Here is an 18,857-nt window from a genome sequence, read left to right as displayed (position 1 = left end):
GGAGATTGGAAGCAAAATTAATAAATTTTTCCAGGTCCTGACGAGAGCATGAAGCAGCACCGAAGTAATCATTGATGTACCGGAGAAAGAGTTGTGGGAGGGAGCTGGAGTAGGACTGGAACAAGGAATGTTCCACATACCCCATAAAGAGACAGGCATAGCTGGGGCCCATGCGGGTACCCATAGCCACACCTTATATTTGGACGAAGTGAGAGGAGTTAAAGGAGAAATTGTTCAGTGTGAGAACAAGTTCAGCCAGACCAGGAGAGTAGTGGTGGGTGGGGATTGTTCGGGCCTCTGTTCAAGGAAGAAGCTAAGGGCCCTCAGACCATCCTGGTGGGGGATGGAGGTGTAGAGGGATTGGACATCCATGGTGAAGAGGAAGTGGTTGGGGCCAGGGAACTGGAAATTGTTGATGTGACGTAAGGTGTCAGAGGAATCACGGATGTAGGTGGGAAGGGACTGGACAAGGGGAGAGAGAAGGGAGTCAAGATAACGAGAAATGAGTTCCGTGGGGCAGGAACAGGCTGACACGATCGGTCTGCCAGGACAGTTCTGTTTGTGGATTTTGGATAGGAGGTAGAAGCGGGCCATCCGAGGTTGGGCGACTATCAGGTTGGAAGCTGTGGGAGGAAGATCTCCAGAGGAGATGAGGTCAGTGACAGTCCTGAAAACAATGGCTTGATGTTCTGTGGTGGGGTCATGGTCCAGGGAGAGGTAGGAGGAAGCGTCTGCGAGTTGACGCTCAGCCTCCGCGAGGTAGAGGTCAGTGCGCCAGACAACAACAGCACCACCCTTGTCAGCGGGTTTGATGACAATGTTGGGGTTGGACCTGAGAGAACGGAGTGCAGTAAGTTCAGAGAGAGACAGATTAGAATGGGTGAGAGGAGCAGAGAAATTGAGACGGCTAATGTCACGCCGACAGTTCTCAATGAAAAGATCAAGAGAAGGTAAGAATCCAGATGGAGGGGTCCAGGTGGAGGGAGAATATTGGAGGTGGGTAAAAGGATCCGTTGAACAGGGAGAGGACTCCTGCCCAAAGAAGTGAGCACGGAGACGAAGACGGCGGAAGAAGAGTTCAGCATCATGCCGAGCCCGAAATTCATTAAGATGAGGGCGTAAGGGTATGAAACTAAGTCCTTTGCTGAGCACTGAACGTTCAGCATCGAAGAGGGGAAGGTCAGGGGGTATAGTGAATACGCGGCTGGGGCTGGGATTGGAAGATGGGGTGGGGACGGAGGGACAAGCAGGGGTGGAGGGTCCCAGATGGGTGTTGGTGTCGATGAGTTGTTGGAGCTTGCGTTCCTTAGCACTTGAGAGAAAGAGAAAAAGTTTCTTGTTGAGGCGACGGATGAGGCGAAGAATAAAATGAAACGGGGGCACGCGCAGCTTTGAAAAAGGGTGCGGCGGTGCTGCTGGAGGGAGAGGTCGAGTGTGTTCATATGGCGGCGCATGGCACTGAGTGTGGATCTCAGAATGCGACGGGAACAGCAGTCCGAGAAACGTTTTATGTCCCGGAGATACCTGTAATCCTGGGTGGGTTCGAAACAAGAGGGATGGAATTTCAGTTGAAATCAACGTGGGGTGAGTCGGAGACGGAGACAGTCACTGAGAAAGGAAATATGGCTGTGAAAGCGGGTTTTAGTAAACACCTTTTCAAACACCAGGAGAGAAATGGAAAGCAATGAAGGTGAACAGAACAGAAGAGACAGGCGGAAATCCTGTCGGAGAACAGAGCAGTACTTCTTCAGGGAGGGCATTTCTTGAAGAGAGGTGGCAGTCAATTAAACACAGAGATAAAAAAAAGCTAAAAGTTACTGCAGATGCTGGAAATCCAAAACAAAAACAGATCCCTACAACCACCCCACCCTCAACTTCTCTCTCCCCCCGCCCCCCACCTTAGACCAGCTTATATTTCACCTCTTTCCTAACTATACTTCAGTTCTGCCGAAGGGTCATGAGGACTCGAAACGTCAACTGTTTTCTTCTCCACCGATGCTGCCAGACCTGCTGAGTTTTTCCAGGTAATTCTGTTTTTGTTTTCTATCTAGCTTCACCTGCTCCACCCCCCCTGGACATCTGGGAATTGGTTGCCAGCCCCAATTGTGTGTGATGGGCCTGAAGATCCAAAAAACAGAAATGACCCTCCTTTTCAGAATCTCAGAATTATTACTGCTCAGGAGAGCATTCAGCCAGTCTCATCTGTATTGGCTATCCTTAGGAGCAAGTTACCTGGTGTTACCCTCCCCCCCCACCACCCACCCCACCACCCCACCTTCTCTGCATAGCCCTGCACGTTCTTCCTTTTCAGATAACAATCCAATTACCTCTTGATTGTGTGTGCAGGGGAGGCAGGTTCAGACAGCGTATTCCAACCACTTGCTACATTTTTCATGTTGCCATTGCTTCTTTTGCCAATTAGCTTAAATCTGTGCCCTTTTGTTCTTGATCCTTCCACAAATGAGAACACTTTCTATCTACTCTGTCCAGTCCCCTCATGACTTTGAATACATCTATTAAATCTCCTTTCAAACTTCTCTTCTGAAAGGAAAACTGCTTCAGCTTCTACAATCTACGTAACTGAATCTCCTCATCATTTGGGCTGTTCTCGAGAATCTTTTCTGCACTCCCTCTCTAATGCCTTCACATCTTTCCTAAAGTGTGACATGGTGAATGGAGAGGTATTCAAGACACTTGAAGCTTTAAAATTGATAAAGATGATGTATTGGATAGGCTGTTTGTATTGAGCGTTGATAACACACCAAGGCTGTGGGAGATGCAGCAAAGGATATTGAGGGAACTGGACACAATACTCCAGTTGAGGCCAAACGAGTGTTCTATACAAGTTTAACATGTCTTCCTTGCCTTTATAATCTATGCCTCTATTAATAAACCCCAGGATGCCGTATGCTTAATTAACTGTTCTCTCAACCCGTCCTGCCACCTTCAATGACTTATGCACATATGCAACCTGGCTCTCTACTCCTGCACCCCCATCAGAACTGTATGGGCAGAATCTTGCTCTTGTCGGGCAGGCTCGGTCGGGAAGCCAACTGTGATCGGGGCCAATTAAGGCCCGTCCAGCATAAAACGTGAGCTGCAGCGCTCATTGCTGCCTGTGCTGGCGGGGGGAAGGAGGGCGAGTGTGAACTTTGTGCATGCGTGCAAATATGCGCTTCACAATCTCGCTGAGGCACAGTGCTGCCTCAGGGAGGTGAAGGATTATATTAAAAAATAAAGAAATGAAAAATGACTCTGTCACGTGGGCAGGGACATGTTATAAATTAAGTTTTAAAATTTTTATTTGCTTTAGGAAACCTCATCCCGCCCGTGCATGAGGTTTCCTAAAACATGCAAAGGCCGCGTGGCCTTTTTGCCTGCCCGCCTTTTAATTGTCGGGGCGGGGGGGGGGGGGGGGGGGAGCGCACCTGCCAACCGAAATATCGCATGACTGCGTTGAGATCAGGATGCTTGCCTGACATCAACGCACGTCATTTCACGCTCGAGCAGGTCGGGCACGCAGCCGTCCGCCGAGCTAAAAAATTTGCCCCGTCTTTTATTGTCACCCCATGTTCTTCCTACCAAAATGGAACTCCCTCCAAACAGCATTGAGTGTACCTACACCACATAGACTGCAATGGTTCAAGGCAGTGGCTCACCACCACCTTCAAGGGAAATTAGGGATGGATAATCAAAATGCTGGCCTAGCCAGCGATGCCCATGCTCCCTGGAAACATTTTTTAAAAATGAATCACTTGAAACTTCTCTGCATTAAATTTCATCTGTCGCTTGTCCACCCATTCCATAAACCTGGCTACCTTCATTTGAAGTTCTACACTATCTTCCTCACAGTTTGCAATGCTTTTGAGTTTCGCATTATCCGCAAATTTTAAAATTGTATCCTGTATGCCAAGTTCTAGGTCATTAATATACATAAGAGCAAGGGTCCCAACAATGACCCCTGGGGAACTCTACTACAAACCTTCCTCTAGTCTGAAAAACATCCATTAACCACTACTCTGGTTGCTGTCACTCAGCCGATTTTGTATCCACGTTGCTACTGCCCCTTTTATCCCATGAGCTTTTAACTTTGCCTCCAAGTCTTCTGTGTGGCACCTTATCAAATGCCTTCTGGATGTACATGTACATCACACCAACATTACCCTCATCAACCCTGTATTACCTCATCAAAAAACTCAAGCAAATTAGTTAAATATGATTTGCTTTTAACAAATCCATGCTGGCTTTCCTCGACTAACCTGCATTTGCCCAAGGTCCTATGAATTTTGTCCCAAATTATTGTTTCCGGAAACTTCCCCACCACTATGGTTAAACTGACTTGCCTGTCATTGCTGGGCTATCTTTACACCCTTTTTTGAACAAGGATGTAACATTTGCAATTTTCCAATCCTCTCGTCTCAAGTCTAAGGAAAACTGGAAAATTATGGCGAGTGCTTCCACAATTTCCGCTCTGAATTCCCTCAATATCCTTTGCTGCATCTCCAATAATCCTGGTGCGTTATGAAATTTCAGTACAGACAGCCTATCCAATACCTCCTTCATTATCACTTTTAAGCCCAAGTGTCTGAACTACCTCCCTATTCACCGTGTCCAGTGCAGCATCCTCTTGCTTGGAAAAGCCAGATACAAAGTATTAATTTAATACCTCTGCCTCCTTGCATAAATCCGTTTTTTAATCCCTAATCAGCACCACTCCTCCATTTACTATTTATATAGCTATAGAAGACTTGGATTCCCTTTTATGTTGGCTGCCAGTTTCTCCTCATACTCTCTCTTTGCTTCTCTTATTTGCTTTTTCACTTCCCTTCTATATTAAGTCTGGTTCGCCATTAGATTGTTGGCCTGACTGTCATAAGCACACTTTTTCTTCTTCACCTTAATCTCGATTGTCATCCAGAGAGCTTTGGACTTGTTTGCCCTGCCTTTCCACTTCCTGAGAATATATCTCGTCTGTGCCCAAACTCCCTATTGACAGCCCACTATTCAGATACTGCTTTGTCTGCCAGCCTTCAATTTCAATTAACCTTTGCAGATCCAGTCTCACCCCACTGAAGATGGCTTTCTCCCAGTTAATAAGTCTTACTCTGCATTGTTCCTTGTCCTTTTCCATAACCAGCCTAAACCTTATGATGCAATGATCACTGTCACCAAATGTTCTCCTACTAACACTTGACCCACCTCATTCCCAAGGACCAGGTCCTTTCTTGTTGGACGAGAAACATACTGTAGAAAACTTTCCTGTACGCTCTAGCAATTCTTGCCCCTCTCTGCCCTTTATACTACTATAATTATCAAATATAGACTGGAATGAAAGTCCCCCATTATAACTACTATATAATTCTTGCACATCTAATTTCCTTACAAATTTGTTCCTCTACATCTTTGCCACTGGCTGGTGGCCTATAGACCACGTTGAGCAATGTAACTGCATCTTATTTGTTCCTTAGCTCTTAGCCAAATAAATTCTGTCCTTCATCCCTGTGGGACATCCCCTCTTTCCAGCACCGTAATATTCTCCTTAATCAATGCTGCCACCCATCTTCCTATCCTATCTTTTCTGAACCACCTTGTATCCATGAATACTTAATACCCAGGCTTGCCCTTTGAGGCCAGGTCTCTGTTATAACCACACCATCATATTTCCACATGGCAATCTGTGCCTGCAACTCACCAGACCTATTTACCACACTCCTTGCATTTACATAGGTGCACAGTAACCCTAATTTAGAGTTCACTACTTTCTCTTGTGCTCTAAATCTACCTGCCAACTTACTATTCTCTCCTAATCTGCTCCTATCTAATATGGAACTATCCTGTTCTCTAGCACTGCCTAGCATTCTAACTTATTCATCTTATTCCTCTTTTCTACTTCTATATACTGGTGCCCATTCCCCTGCGAATTTAGAAAGAAAAAACCTTGTGTTTTCTGTTTCTATTTTTTAAAAGCCAAGATATACTTATAGGTGCAAAAAAAGTTAATATTTGAACACAAAGCAATTTAATCAATGTATAGGGAGTTACAACTATGCAAAAGATGGAGCAAAATAAATGTTAGACCTCATTGCATGCTCAAAATGAAAATATGACAAATTTAAGGAAAACGTTCATGTAATTGAATCAAAAGAAAAAGGTTATTTTTACAAAACCATATTTTAAAAAATATAGACATCAAGAACTATCATATATAATACATTCTGCACAGCTTTGTCATGCCATGGACAATTAGCAGCAACACCATCTCAAGTCTTTCCTGCAAACAATTCTGCAAATTATACAGAATGCAGCAATTGCAATTACAAACAATTTCAGATTTCCCCGTGGTTAAACACTTCATAAGAGTTTCAGTTTGCAATCATTTCTGAGCAGCATTTTCACTTCAGGCCAAGATAAGCAATTTATCATTGCCATTTGGATTGATTAATAAGTGTTGATTCCATGTGCAGCAGGAGCAACTGTGTGTGCACCCCAAGTGCCAGAGATCCATTCCTCAGATTGCCAAACACTTGCTGGATGTACTTTGGAAGCTCCTGATAAGCTTTTACATCTTCCGCATACTGCACCATCAGCTGGTCAGGAAAGGAATTTACCAGGTTCTCAAAACTATTCTTACCTAAAAATTGAACAGTAGTCAAAGATGAATCATTCATAACACGACAGATCAAGGGCAAATTATGATTTTCGATGTAGTTCTTTAGAAGTATAGACCAGAGATAAGCACTGGGCTCAATTTCAGTGATGTCTTTGTTCAAACTTCCAAATTGCCTTTCGGCAATCTCCTCCGATCTGACTTCAGTGATGGCAGTAAGGTCTTCCTTTACCTTTGGACAATCAATATAATTTAGGGGTGTTTTTCCCAGACAGTCTTGTTGTTGTAACAAAACAGCACCTGTAGGAACAATGACATATATTAATACTAATGACATTTACACATGAGTGACTGAAACAGCTGTTCCCTTTTCACCTTGGGGCTTATCTATAACCACTTTAGGCAGTAACTAATGCTGACACAATTAACTTATACTCTGACTACCTGGGGAAATGAGCTGCTTTAAAACCAATTCAGTCTGCAGTAAATATCCATGCGAATCGCCCACAATAAAAACGACATTAATATTTAGAATACAAAATATTTTACATTATAAAATCTCAATATAGAATGAAGGAATGCATTCAGTTTTTGAATGGGGGGGGGGCGAAAAACTTGCATTTATATCAAATCACTTTACAGCCAATGAAATATTTTTGAAGTCTTGTATGTGGAAACAATGATCAACTTCATTTCAGCTATAATCAATTGTACTGCTACTACCCTGAAAATGTCCTATAAAATTATGAAAGATAATGAAAGTAGTCACAGAAAGTTTCAAATTATTGCTGGCTCAGTTTTCTCATTTCCCACAGTCATTTGCAAGCTAAACGACCCTCAGACAAAATTTCTCCTCATCTCTGTCTTAAATGGGCAACCCCCCATTTTTAAACAGTGACCCCCAGTGCTAGATTTTCCCACAAGAGAAAACATCCTCTCCATATCCACCCTGTCAAGACCCCTCAGGATCTTATATGATTCAATCAAGTCGCCTTCTACTCTTTTAAACTTCAGCAGATACAAGCCTAGCCTGTCCAACCTTTCCTCCTAAGACAATCTGCCCATTCCAGGTATCAGTCTAGTGAACCTTCTCTGAACTGCTTCCAACGCATTCACATCTTTCCTTAAATAAGGAGACCAATACTGCACACAGAACTCCAGATGTGGTCTCCGCAATGCCCTGTGTAACTTCCATACTTTTGTATTCAATTCTCCTCACAATAAACAATAACATTCTATTAACTTTCCTAATTACTATGTACCGGCATACAAACCTTTTGTGATTCAAGCATGAGGACACCCAGATTCCTCTGCATCTCAAAGCTCTGCAATCTCTCACCATTTAGACAATATGTTTCTTTTTTTTAGTCTTCCTGCCAAAATAGACAATTTCACATTTTCCCACATTATAGTCCATTTGCCAGATCTTTGCCTACTCACTTAACATATCTATGGCCAAGATTTTACAGTCAGTATGTTGGGATGGGCCCGATGTGTAAAATGACGTGCGATGTTTCGTTTGGCGGGTGCGCGCCGGAGTCAGCTGCGCGCCCACCGATAATTGACAGGCTTACTAAGGCCATAAACAAAGTAATTAATGTCAAGTTTATGCTGCCGGTCCAACCTTACAGTTGGCAGGCAGGCGAAAAGGCCGAGTGGCCTTTACTTTTTTTTTAGGAATCCTTATCCACAAGCCTAAAGCTTTTATGATTTAAATAAAAAGTTTCTCTGAAAAATAAAAACATGTCCCATCTCATGTGACACAGTCACGTGAGGGGACATGTTTCATTAAATTTTTGTTGGTTTTATTTATTGTTTTCAAACTCCCTGAGGCAGCTCCGCATGCGCGAAAGAGCGCTGGCCCTGACTCTTCCTCCTCCCCCCCACCCACACAAGTAGTGCTGAGTGTTACCACTTGCGTATATGCTGGGTAGGCCTTAATTGGCGTGGAGCCAATCATGGGGGGGGCGGTCGGCTCCGCAACTGCCCCCGCCAAGCACATCCGACGCGGGAAAAATTCAGGCCTATATCTTTCTGTAGCCTCCTCGTGTCCTTTTCACAACTTACTTTCCTACCTATCCTTGTATCATCAAAAAATTTAGCAACCATACCTTCGGTCCCTTAAATCTAGTTATGATGCTACAAGTTCAAAACAAAATAAAGATGTTCAACAAATCAGTCCTTTGTAAATGTGAAATGACATTAATAATGCAGGTCTGGTTTGAGAACAGGATGAGCCAGCAGCACTTAGTTGTAATGCTATTTCTGTGCCACTCAAATTAGAGTAAAGCAGGTATATTTATACTCAAAGTCCGAGTGTCAAAAAGGTATCAAAACGTCAGCTAAATTTTAAGCATAAGCAAAGTGGTGGCATTCTATCAACTGCCAAGTTTGAAAACAGTCCAGTCAGATCTTCAAGTTTAAAAATTAACTTCACACCAGTTGCAGAATATTGAAATTTTTAGCAGGCCAAAAGCAAAGGTAAGATTACCTTCATCTGGTGGAGCCCAAGCCAATAAATTGTACTGACATCAGTTTGGCTTCAGGTATACTGCATAGTTTGTGTCTGCAAAGCCAAAATTGCTTTACAGTGATGCAAAACTTAGTATGAATGCACACGAATTCAGTTTAGAATCAACTAAGGTGAAAGTTACAAGTTGGAACCCAAGTTTAAACGAACTCGAGAGGTCCATGAACAAAACTAAATTTAGACATCTGAAACCCAATGGCCTTTCTTTGCTTCTTACAGTCCAATGTAACTAGATAATCTTATAACTTCAGTCCTCAATCTTTGTGGAATGTTCCACATCAATCATGTGAATCTTAAAACAGAGCAACATCTAATGCTATCTTTGCTGCAACAAAGCTATTTTTGGGCTAATACGTTCATTGATGAAAAGGGCACATATGCAAGTGCAGACTTTTTGATTCCATAAATTTCTAATTCTTATTTTGTATGCACAAAATAATACATTCATAAGAAGTGACTTATTTCGATTCAGTTTCAGTTTATTGGTCGAATGAAGTGGCCATCAATGCAAAGAGCATCATTAATGTTATTAATAGTTTATAGTGGAAACTACATATGCCATCTAAATTTCTTTAAAATATTTCTGAAAGCTCAATTTAAATCTACCAGGGGTTAAGGTTGTTTTCTGGTTAGTAATCCAATTTCTTAAATTTCCTGACCTCAATCACTGTTCCTGGAAACCCATTCTAAACCCTTTCAGGTACCTATCCTAAATATAAACTTAACCGTTGAAACATTATATCTGTACTTTTTTGTCTTGCTGCTCTGGCATATTCTAAAATTAATTCACTATTCTGTTTACATATTTTATACGTTCTCAAAAGGCTCAAATCCCTAGGAGGAGTCTTGTTGTATCTCTCTGTCTCTATGGTCCAGAGAGCCTGCAGAATGTGTTTTCTTACAAGAGGTGTATCCAATAAGTCAAGTCAGGTGCAGCCCGATTGTACAACTTCATCTCCGCTTCCAGAGAAGTGTCAGCTTGCACCGTTTGGTCATAACATGCAATGAATCAAACTATCCATACAAGCTCAATCCAACCATGGAAAACATGTCTCTTTACTTCTAATATGCAATATATTTATATCCATATTAAACTTCATTTGCCATTGACCATACCAGTGGCAAACTTAGTTGAATCCCCTTTTCAAAATCTTGCCCTCTTTCTCAGTATCTAGTTCATCCTCTAACTTTATCCTTATACTGGGCTTGCAAAGCTCAGAACAAGCAGTAACTCATGACACACATCGCTTTACAAAGCATCTCTCATAAGGTAATTTAGCAAGAGCCACATGGCTTTCCCCTTCAATTTAGGGCACCACCTCCTCAAAAGGTATGGGGAGATCTATCTGTCCTGAAGCAATGTTATCCATTTAATTGGTTATTTGCATACAAATACATTATTGCTCATTATCCATTACTTCAATATTTTGATTATTGAGGTTGACTAGTGGTATTGGTCACTCTTCTTGAACATCCCAGTATCCAGTCCTCCTCAGTGTTTCACAAAATATCTTCAGTAATACTCAAGTATCGATCATCCAACATGCCACATTTAATCTGGGGATGCTCCATAGAAAATGAATTGGAAATGCCTTGGTTTGGACCCAGCAAGCATGAGCTCTGATTAAACCCAACAGTGCCACACCAAAGCACACAGGTTGCCTTAACTTGAAGTCACTGGAATGTCTTGAGAGGATAGGGGAGCAGGTGCTCACGTAGAGAGAGAATGGAGAGGGGGCAAAAAGACAGCAGTGAGGGGAGAGAGAAATTTCCATGAGACTGCAAACATAACACAAAGCCTTTACCACTTTGTTAGGAATTTAAAAAACGACAAAGCATTTTCACATCCTTTTCTTCTTTCGTTAAAAAAATTACAAAAAGCTACACAATAGAATTGGAGAACTTAGCGGTGCCCCCATTACTATTTTTTGAAACTTATTTAAAATCCTATATCATACATCAGGGTGAGAGAAGAAAGAATTTAGCAAAAAAACTTTCTTGCTATTCCTGCCATGCAGAAACAAGCAGCCAAAATGCACTACAAGCCCATAGTGTAACTGCATTAAAAACTGAGTAAACAGATCCAGTTCCTATCATGGTACTGTCAATACCCAGAATGTAAAAGGTGTAGATAATACGATATGAACACTGTATAATTGCCAGCAGAATTTGAGAATATAAACACCAGTTGATCTCCTCCCTTGGGACAACAGAAATAACCACTGTCTATTTTTTTTAATGGTCTGGAAAATACACATCTGTCAGCATTTTGCCATTTCCCATTGAGGAGCAGGACTTGATAAGTTATTGGCATTCATCACTGAGACCAATTGAAATAGGGCTAGGTATATGCTCAATATGTCAGATGGCTTGCTTTAAAGATAAATAAAACATCTGTGGGATTACAGAACCTCTTTTGTGATGAAAGGATAAATGCATGATGCTAACAATGATGGGTGAGCAAAGGAATTCAGGTCATCAGCTTAAAGCAACATAACAAGTCCAAAACAGCCAACAGGGGGCAGGAGTGGACCTTAAATTCAAGAACTGCTTATAATCAAATTTTTACAGCATTATCACTATTGCTGGAGGTTTTAATAAAGTGTTGCTAGGACAGGAAGACATCAAGGGAACTGCACACATAGGTGAAGGGGCTTACTACAGTGCATTTTCCTAGAGGGTGAACAGAACTACCTTGAACACCATAATATGCCAAAGTATTAAGTAACATATGGCAACTGTATTTCACACATGGATATGCATGGAGTTCTTTTGCCCTTAAGCTCAGTGTGAGGTATTGCTGGGAGTATAATGCAGAGCTGGTATCACACTCTACAAATACTAAGATCAAACTTGTGTAGATTAACTGGTTGTGAAACAAAGCTATAGAATTCCTTAGCCAATGAGGATTACTAAAAAATCTTAAAATTACATTTTGCAACGATTTAATGCTGAGTGTTGAACAGCATTTCTGTATTTAATGCAGGTTGCAATTTATTTGATTTTCCCTGGTCAGAAACACTTTTCTATGATGCAGTGCTTTTGAAATCTCACTTGACCCATTCTGTCCTCTCCAAAGTTTGTTCTCCAGCATTTCACATGTATCCTGCATTTCCTGCTTTCTAATGTTTGAGCTGCATCAAGTACAAAAAATTGGCAAAAAAAGGGCAATGCAAACGTCCAGCAATTAGTTTCAGAAAATTGCTCACTATGATATAATTTCAATCAATCAGTTTCCCATGATTAAAGACAGAAGGAGATTCTACAGTAAAGTTACTGAGATAGAGACACATTCTCCAATTCCTTTACTTCCTCCAGGAGCAAGTGGCCAGCCTTTACTGCACATGTAACTTTGAAGGGTGATCCAAATTAGTGAATGCCAAAATGTTACAATAAAATAAATTTGTGTCCAGGTTCTCCACTGTGCACTGGAACTCCAAAGTTTAATCAAAGAGTTTACATGATAACATGAAAACAATATGCTTAAACAATTATTCAGTCTGTATTAAACACCTATTTAAAATACAAACTGAAAAGTCAGTTAATAAAAATAATAGAATTTTACAGAAAAAAATGGCAATTCCTCAAAGGCAAGAAACAATACAAGAAACTATGGTTAACTTAATAGTGGTATAAAACTCAGTTTACTTGTCATATACCAGATACCAATTGGTTTAGCTTTGCTGCAAATTTACCTCAACAGCTCTCGTGAATAGGACAGTCCAACACAAAAGCAAAAGTTGTCACTGAATACAAGGCAAGATGTCAGATCATATGAACAGAAGAAATCTAATTTTAAACAAAGAGGTTAGTAAGTGCACAGATCTACCTTTTGCCAAACCCCCCAATTATAACACAAAAACAGAATTACCTGGAAAAACTCAGCAGGTCTGGCAGCATCGGCGGAGAAGAAAAGAGTTGACGTTTCGAGTCCTCATGACCCTTCAACAGAACTAAGTAAAAATAGGAGAGGGGTGAAATATAAGCTGGTTTAAGGTGGGGGTGGGGTGGGGTGGTTGTAGGGACAAGCAAGCAGTGATAGGAGCAGATAATCAAAAGATGTCACAGATAAAGGAACAAAGAGGTATTGAAGGTGGTGATATTATCTAAGAGAATGTGCTAATTAAGAATGGATGGCAGGACACTCAAGGTACAGCTCTAGTGGGGGTGGAGTGGAAAGACTGACAGGGCATTACAGGTATAGATTTAAAAATAATGGAAATAGGTGGGAAAATAAAAATCTACATGAATTATTGGAAAAAACAAAAGGGAGGGGGAAGAAACGGGAAGGGGGTGGGGATGGACGAGGGAGTTCAAGATCTAAAGTTGTTGAATTCAATATTCAGTCCGGAAGGCTGTAAAGTGCCTAGTCGGAAGATGAGGTGCTGTTCCTCCAGTTTGCGTTGGGCTTCACTGGAACAATGCAGCAAGCCAAGGACAGACATGTGGGCAAGAGAGCAGGGTGGAGTGTTAAAATGGCAAGCGACAGGGAGGTTTGGGTCTTTCTTACGGACAGACCGCAGGTGTTCTGCAAATCGGTCGCCCAGTTTGCGTTTAGTCTCTCCAATGTAGAGGAGACCGCATTGGGAGCAACGAATGCAGTAGACTAAGTTAGGGGAAATGCAAGTGAAATGCTGCTTCACTTGAAAAGAGTGTTTGGGCCCTTGCACGGTGAGGAGAGAGGAAGTGAAGGGGCAGGTGTTGCATCTTCTGCGTGGGCATGGGGAGGTGCCATAGGTGGGGGTTGAGGAGTAGGGGGTGATGGAGGAGTGGACCAGGGTGTCCCGGAGGGAACGATCCCTACGGAATGCCGCCAGGGGGGTGAAGGGAAGATGTGTTTGGTGGTGGCATCATGCTGGAGTTGGCGGAAATGGCGGAGGATGATCCTTTGAATGCGGAGGCTGGTGGGGTGATAAGTGAGGACAAGGGGGACCCTATCATGTTTCTGGGAGGGAGGAGAAGGTGTGAGGGCGGATGCGCGGGAGATGGGCCGGACACGGTTGAAGGTCCTGTCAACGACCGTGGGTGGAAAACCTCGGTTAAGGAAGAAGGAGGAAATGTCAGAGGAACTGTTTTTGAAGGTAGCATCATCAGAACAGATGCGACGGAGGCGAAGGAACTGAGAGAATGGGATGGGGTCCTTACAGGAAGCGGGGTGTGAAGAACTGCAGTCGAGGTAGCTGTGGGAGTCGGTAGGCTTGTAATGGATATTGGTGGACAGTCTATCACCAGAAATTGAGACAGAGAGGTCAAGGAAGGGAAGATTAATTACAACACCTGCCTTAAACAAGCTTCGACTCCCCTGTCCATTGATAGGTATCGGTGGCCATAAAAAAAGTCCTCAAAAGTTCCAGAAAAGCTTTCTAAAAATACCATTAAGGAATGCAGCTGTACTACTATATACTTTGCCAACTGTGTAGGACAAGTGTCCTTCACCTTACTGAAGAGGAATAAAATTGAAAGCAAACCATACAAATAAAATTGCAGTAAAATGAATACTGAGAAGGCAGTTTCTCAAATGTTAATTTTTTTTATGTGTTTATTGTTCATAATTGCTTAGCTTTAATACCACCTGTGCTGGTAAACTGTGTGGAAATGTGATTTATTCTATTGCAATCTTTTCATCTCTACTGGTACCTTATTTCCAAATTTTGAACGCTTCATTTTATACTTCTAGCATCAAATTATAGAAACTAATATTTGTTATAATACATTTTTTGTTTTCAAATAATTCAATTTCTCCTGCACTTATTACAATCTGGCTAAAATAAGGAAATATTTGTTAGAAAGTGCTTTTGATTGACACTCTATGCCAACAGATTTAAGGTTGCTCATATTAGTCGCCAGAGACCAATGTCTGTAAAGAAATTACATCTTTAAAAAGTTACTGAGGGAAAACTAAAAATGAAGGGGCAGATTTTCATGTTTGAGACAGGTATCTGGAGTCGGGAATTTTCCCAACCCTGTGATCCCATCTCTGTCCTGGAGGAGCCTACCTGCCCTATTTTCATGCAGGCATCGGTTGGAAATGGGCCTGCCACTTTAGAAGGCAGGTGCAGGGCAGCAACAAAGGCGGGTGGATGGCAAGGCTGACAGGTTAGAAGGCCCATCTCCATTTACTGGGACATTGGTACAGTTCTATTCACAGTTGTTTGGCCTTTTAGCCCTCACCCACCCATCCAAAGCCCCCATGGCCACTCACCCAGTGTCCACTAGATACATAATTCATAAACCAATGGCAAGTCTTTGAAATGCTCACAAAATAAACATCAGGCATCGATTATTCCTTCAGAAAAAAAAATCTGCCCCTTACAATCTCATAAAACTGAGAATCAAACACAGGCAGTGAAAGTCCCATGAATCTTGTGTCCAAATAAACACACAGGCATTGAAAAACAACTTCAAAGAACGATCAAGGAACAGTCTCCTTTACAGATGTATAAATTGCCCCCCCAGAGAGCTGAATGCATTAGTCAGTCTTGGAGCTCAGACAATCAATCATTCATAATGAGACCATCTGGCAAACAGATGCCTGGCCATCTATTCGGCCTGCTTTTGTTGATACAGTATGCTCTTTAAATCAGCCAATAGCATTGTATTAGTTTTGCAAAATTGTGCATCACAAAAAGAGGAACAACTCATTTCTTACCATCTTATTTTTGAAAGGCAGTGATAAGGGACCTGGGTATCGATTGTGGAAGATGTTGAAAATGAATGAAGAACATGGCATGGCTGGGATACATGGAGGTCATGCTCATCTTAATGGCAGGAACTCATTAACATCTTGTAGCTCAGCTTCCCACCAGACTGCTGGACAAATGGTCTGCATGGCTGGCAAGCAGCAGGGAGCAGCTGCAACCAGATATCCTACGGAACAGTTGGCAATTAGGAGCGGGAGAGAAGCCTGCGATAGTGATAAGGGTAGCAGGGGAGATTGAAAGCTTCCTTGAGGGGCTTGTACACAAAACACAAAATTAACATATGGGAACAGCAAATATATTGGTCTTTAGTGCAAGGAGGTTGGAGTACAAAAGTAAGGATGTTTTGCTGCAATTCTGGTGAGACCACACCTGAAGTACAGTATGCAGATTTTGTTTCCGTATCCAAGGTACGATATACTTTCCTAAGAAAGGGTGCAACCAAGGTTCATTAGATTGGTTCCTGGGATGAGAGGCTTGTCTTATTAGAGTTTGAGTAAGAGGTGATCTCATTGAAACATAACTTCCCGGTCAAACCCTCTCAAAATTTTGAGAGAACAACTGGCTAGAGAATCGAGAACCAGGGAGCATGGTCTCATAGCAAAGGGTTAACCATTTAGGACCAAATGAGAACATTTCTTCAGAAACTACCTCAAATACATTCCCATGAACTTATTCTCCAAACCACTTTTTCCATTCAATTCGTCCAGTTTATAAGATTTAAATCTCCCAGGATTACTGCTTTGCCCTTATTACAAGGTTCTCTTAATTCTGATTAATAATCTGATCAATAATATAGCTATTGTTAGGGGGCTCTGTGTGTACTGCAAGTATTTTTTGCCCTTTATTATTTATTTTCACCTGTACCGATTTTACTTCCTGCTCTTGCAAGTCACCACAGCCCTCATGTCATTCTTTTCCATTTTGTCTGCCTTCGAAACATCACGCAACCTAGAATATTTAGTTCCCAACCTCCTCCATCATTTGGCCATGTCTCTGCAATGGCTATTATAGATCAAGCCCATTTATTGCTTGCAGGGAGGCGGTGGCGTACGGGTATTGTCAGTGGACTGGTAATCTAGAGACCCAGGGTAATGCTCTGGGGACCAGGTTTGCATCTCACCATGGCAGATGGTGGAATTTGAATTCAATAAAAAATTTAATGATGACTGAAAACATTGTCGATTGTCACAAAAACCTATCTAGTTCATTAGTGTCCTTTAGGGAAGGATATCTGCCGTTTTCACTTGGTCTGGCCTACGTGACTCCAAATCTGCAGTAATGTGGCTGACTCTTAAATGCCCTCTGAAATGGCTTGGCAAGCCACTCATTGTATCCAAAAGTCAATTAAAAAAAATGAATGAAACCGAATGGACCACCCGGCATCGACCTAGGCACCAGAAATGACAATGGCCACCCTGACAACGACCCTGCAAAGTCCTCTTTACTAACATCTGGAGGCTTGTGCCAAAATTGAGAGAGCTGCCTCACAGACTAGTCAAGCAGATGTCTAACAGTCACACTCACGGAATCATACCTTACAGATAATGTCCTAGACACAACCATCACCATCCCAGCAGAGGTGGCGACACAGTGGGAGGGAGTTGCCCTGGGAGTCCTTAACATCGACTCTGGCCTCCATGAACTCTCAGCGCATCAGGTCAAACATGGACAAGGAAACCTCCTGCTAATTACCATGTACCGCTGGCCCTCAGCAGATGAATCAGTACTCCTCCATGTTGAACACCACTTGGAGGAAGCATTGAGGATGGCAAGGGTGCAGAATGTACTCTGGGTGGGGGACCTCAATGTCCATCACCAAGAGTGGCTCGGTAGCACCACCACAGACCGAACCCTAAAGGACATGGCTGCGAGGCTGGGTCTGCGGCAGGTGGTGAGGGAACCAACAAGTAGGAAAAACATACTTGACCTCATCGTCACCAATCTGCCTGCTGCAGATGCATCTGTCCAAGACAGCAGCAGTAGGAGTGACCACCGCACAGTCCTTGTGGAGGCAAAGTCCCATTTCACAATGAACATACCCTCCATTGTGCTGTGTGGCACTACCACCATGATAGACGGGATAGATTTTAAACAGGTCTACTCAAGGCTGGGCATCCATGAGATGCTGTGGGCCATCAGCAGAACTGCACTCAACCACAATCTGTAACCTCATGGCCTGGCATGTCCCCTACTCTACTATTACCATCAAGTCAAGGGATCAACATTGGTTCAAAGAAGAGTGCAGGAGGGCATGCCAGGAGCAGCACCTGGCATACCTAAAAATGAGGTGTCAACCTGGTGAAGTTACAATGCAAGACTACTAGCATGCCAAAAAGCATAAGCAGCAAGTGGTGGACAGAGTCAAGTGATTCCGTAACCAACAGATCAGATCTTCAGATCTAACCTCTGCAGTGCTGCCACATCGAGTAGTGAATGGTGGTGGACAATTAAACAACTCACTGGAGGAGGCGGCTCCACAAATATCCCTATCCTCAATGACGGAGGAGCCCAGCATGTCAGTACAAAAGAGAAAGCTGAAGCATTTGCAGCAATCTTCAGCTAGAAGTGCCGAGTGGATGATCCTCCGGAGGTTCCCAGCATCACAGATGCCAGTCTTCAGCCAATTCAATTCACTTCTCGTGATATCAAGAAATGTCTGAAGGCACTTGATACTGCAAAGGCTATGGGCCCTGACAATATTCCCGTAATGGTTCTGAAGACTTGTGGCAAGTTCTGGACCACACCCCCAGCCAAGTTGGATTTCTGATGTCCGACATGTGCAGTTGCACCGTACCACCTGTACAGCTGTCCTTATATTTCCAAAACACTTCCAATATATGTTTCACTACCAGGTGCCTGAAGGCTGTGGTTTTGGAAAAAATCAAGTGAATGGTGAGTTTTTAAATGACATATTAGCACATAAGTATACTTACTGGAGTTTGAGATCAGCTTTTATTCTACACATATAAAAAAGGGTCATGTTCAAGGACAACTAGTATGAATCTATTAGGTGCAGTAC

At 42.5% G+C, this 18,857-nt stretch overlaps 1 protein-coding gene across 7 annotated transcripts in view; it reads right to left on the bottom strand.

Annotated features, from left to right (window-relative positions):
• Positions 1 to 6,002: 6,002 nt before the first annotated feature.
• The window catches only part of slf1 (SMC5/6 complex localization factor 1), a 77,357-nt gene continuing 64,502 nt past the window's right edge, over positions 6,003 to 18,857 (bottom strand). For 6 of the 7 annotated variants that reach the window (XR_013579821.1, XM_078565288.1, XM_078565303.1 and 3 more), the window contains one exon: positions 6,003 to 6,907. Coding sequence is in view for 5 of the 7 variants with exons in the window: in XM_078565288.1 (XP_078421414.1) it covers positions 6,420 to 6,907 (488 nt within the window). In the remaining 2 variants the exon portion in view is untranslated. The remainder of the gene's footprint in view (positions 6,908 to 18,857) is intronic. The other variant, XR_013579820.1, reaches the window with a different exon arrangement.

This window comes from Cetorhinus maximus, chromosome 2 (genome assembly GCF_964194155.1).
Source record: "Cetorhinus maximus chromosome 2, sCetMax3.hap1.1, whole genome shotgun sequence".
Classification (NCBI taxonomy): domain Eukaryota; kingdom Metazoa; phylum Chordata; class Chondrichthyes; order Lamniformes; family Cetorhinidae; genus Cetorhinus; species Cetorhinus maximus.
The sequence above is the reverse complement of the archived record's forward strand: the minus strand, read 5'-3'. Positions and strand labels throughout refer to the sequence as shown.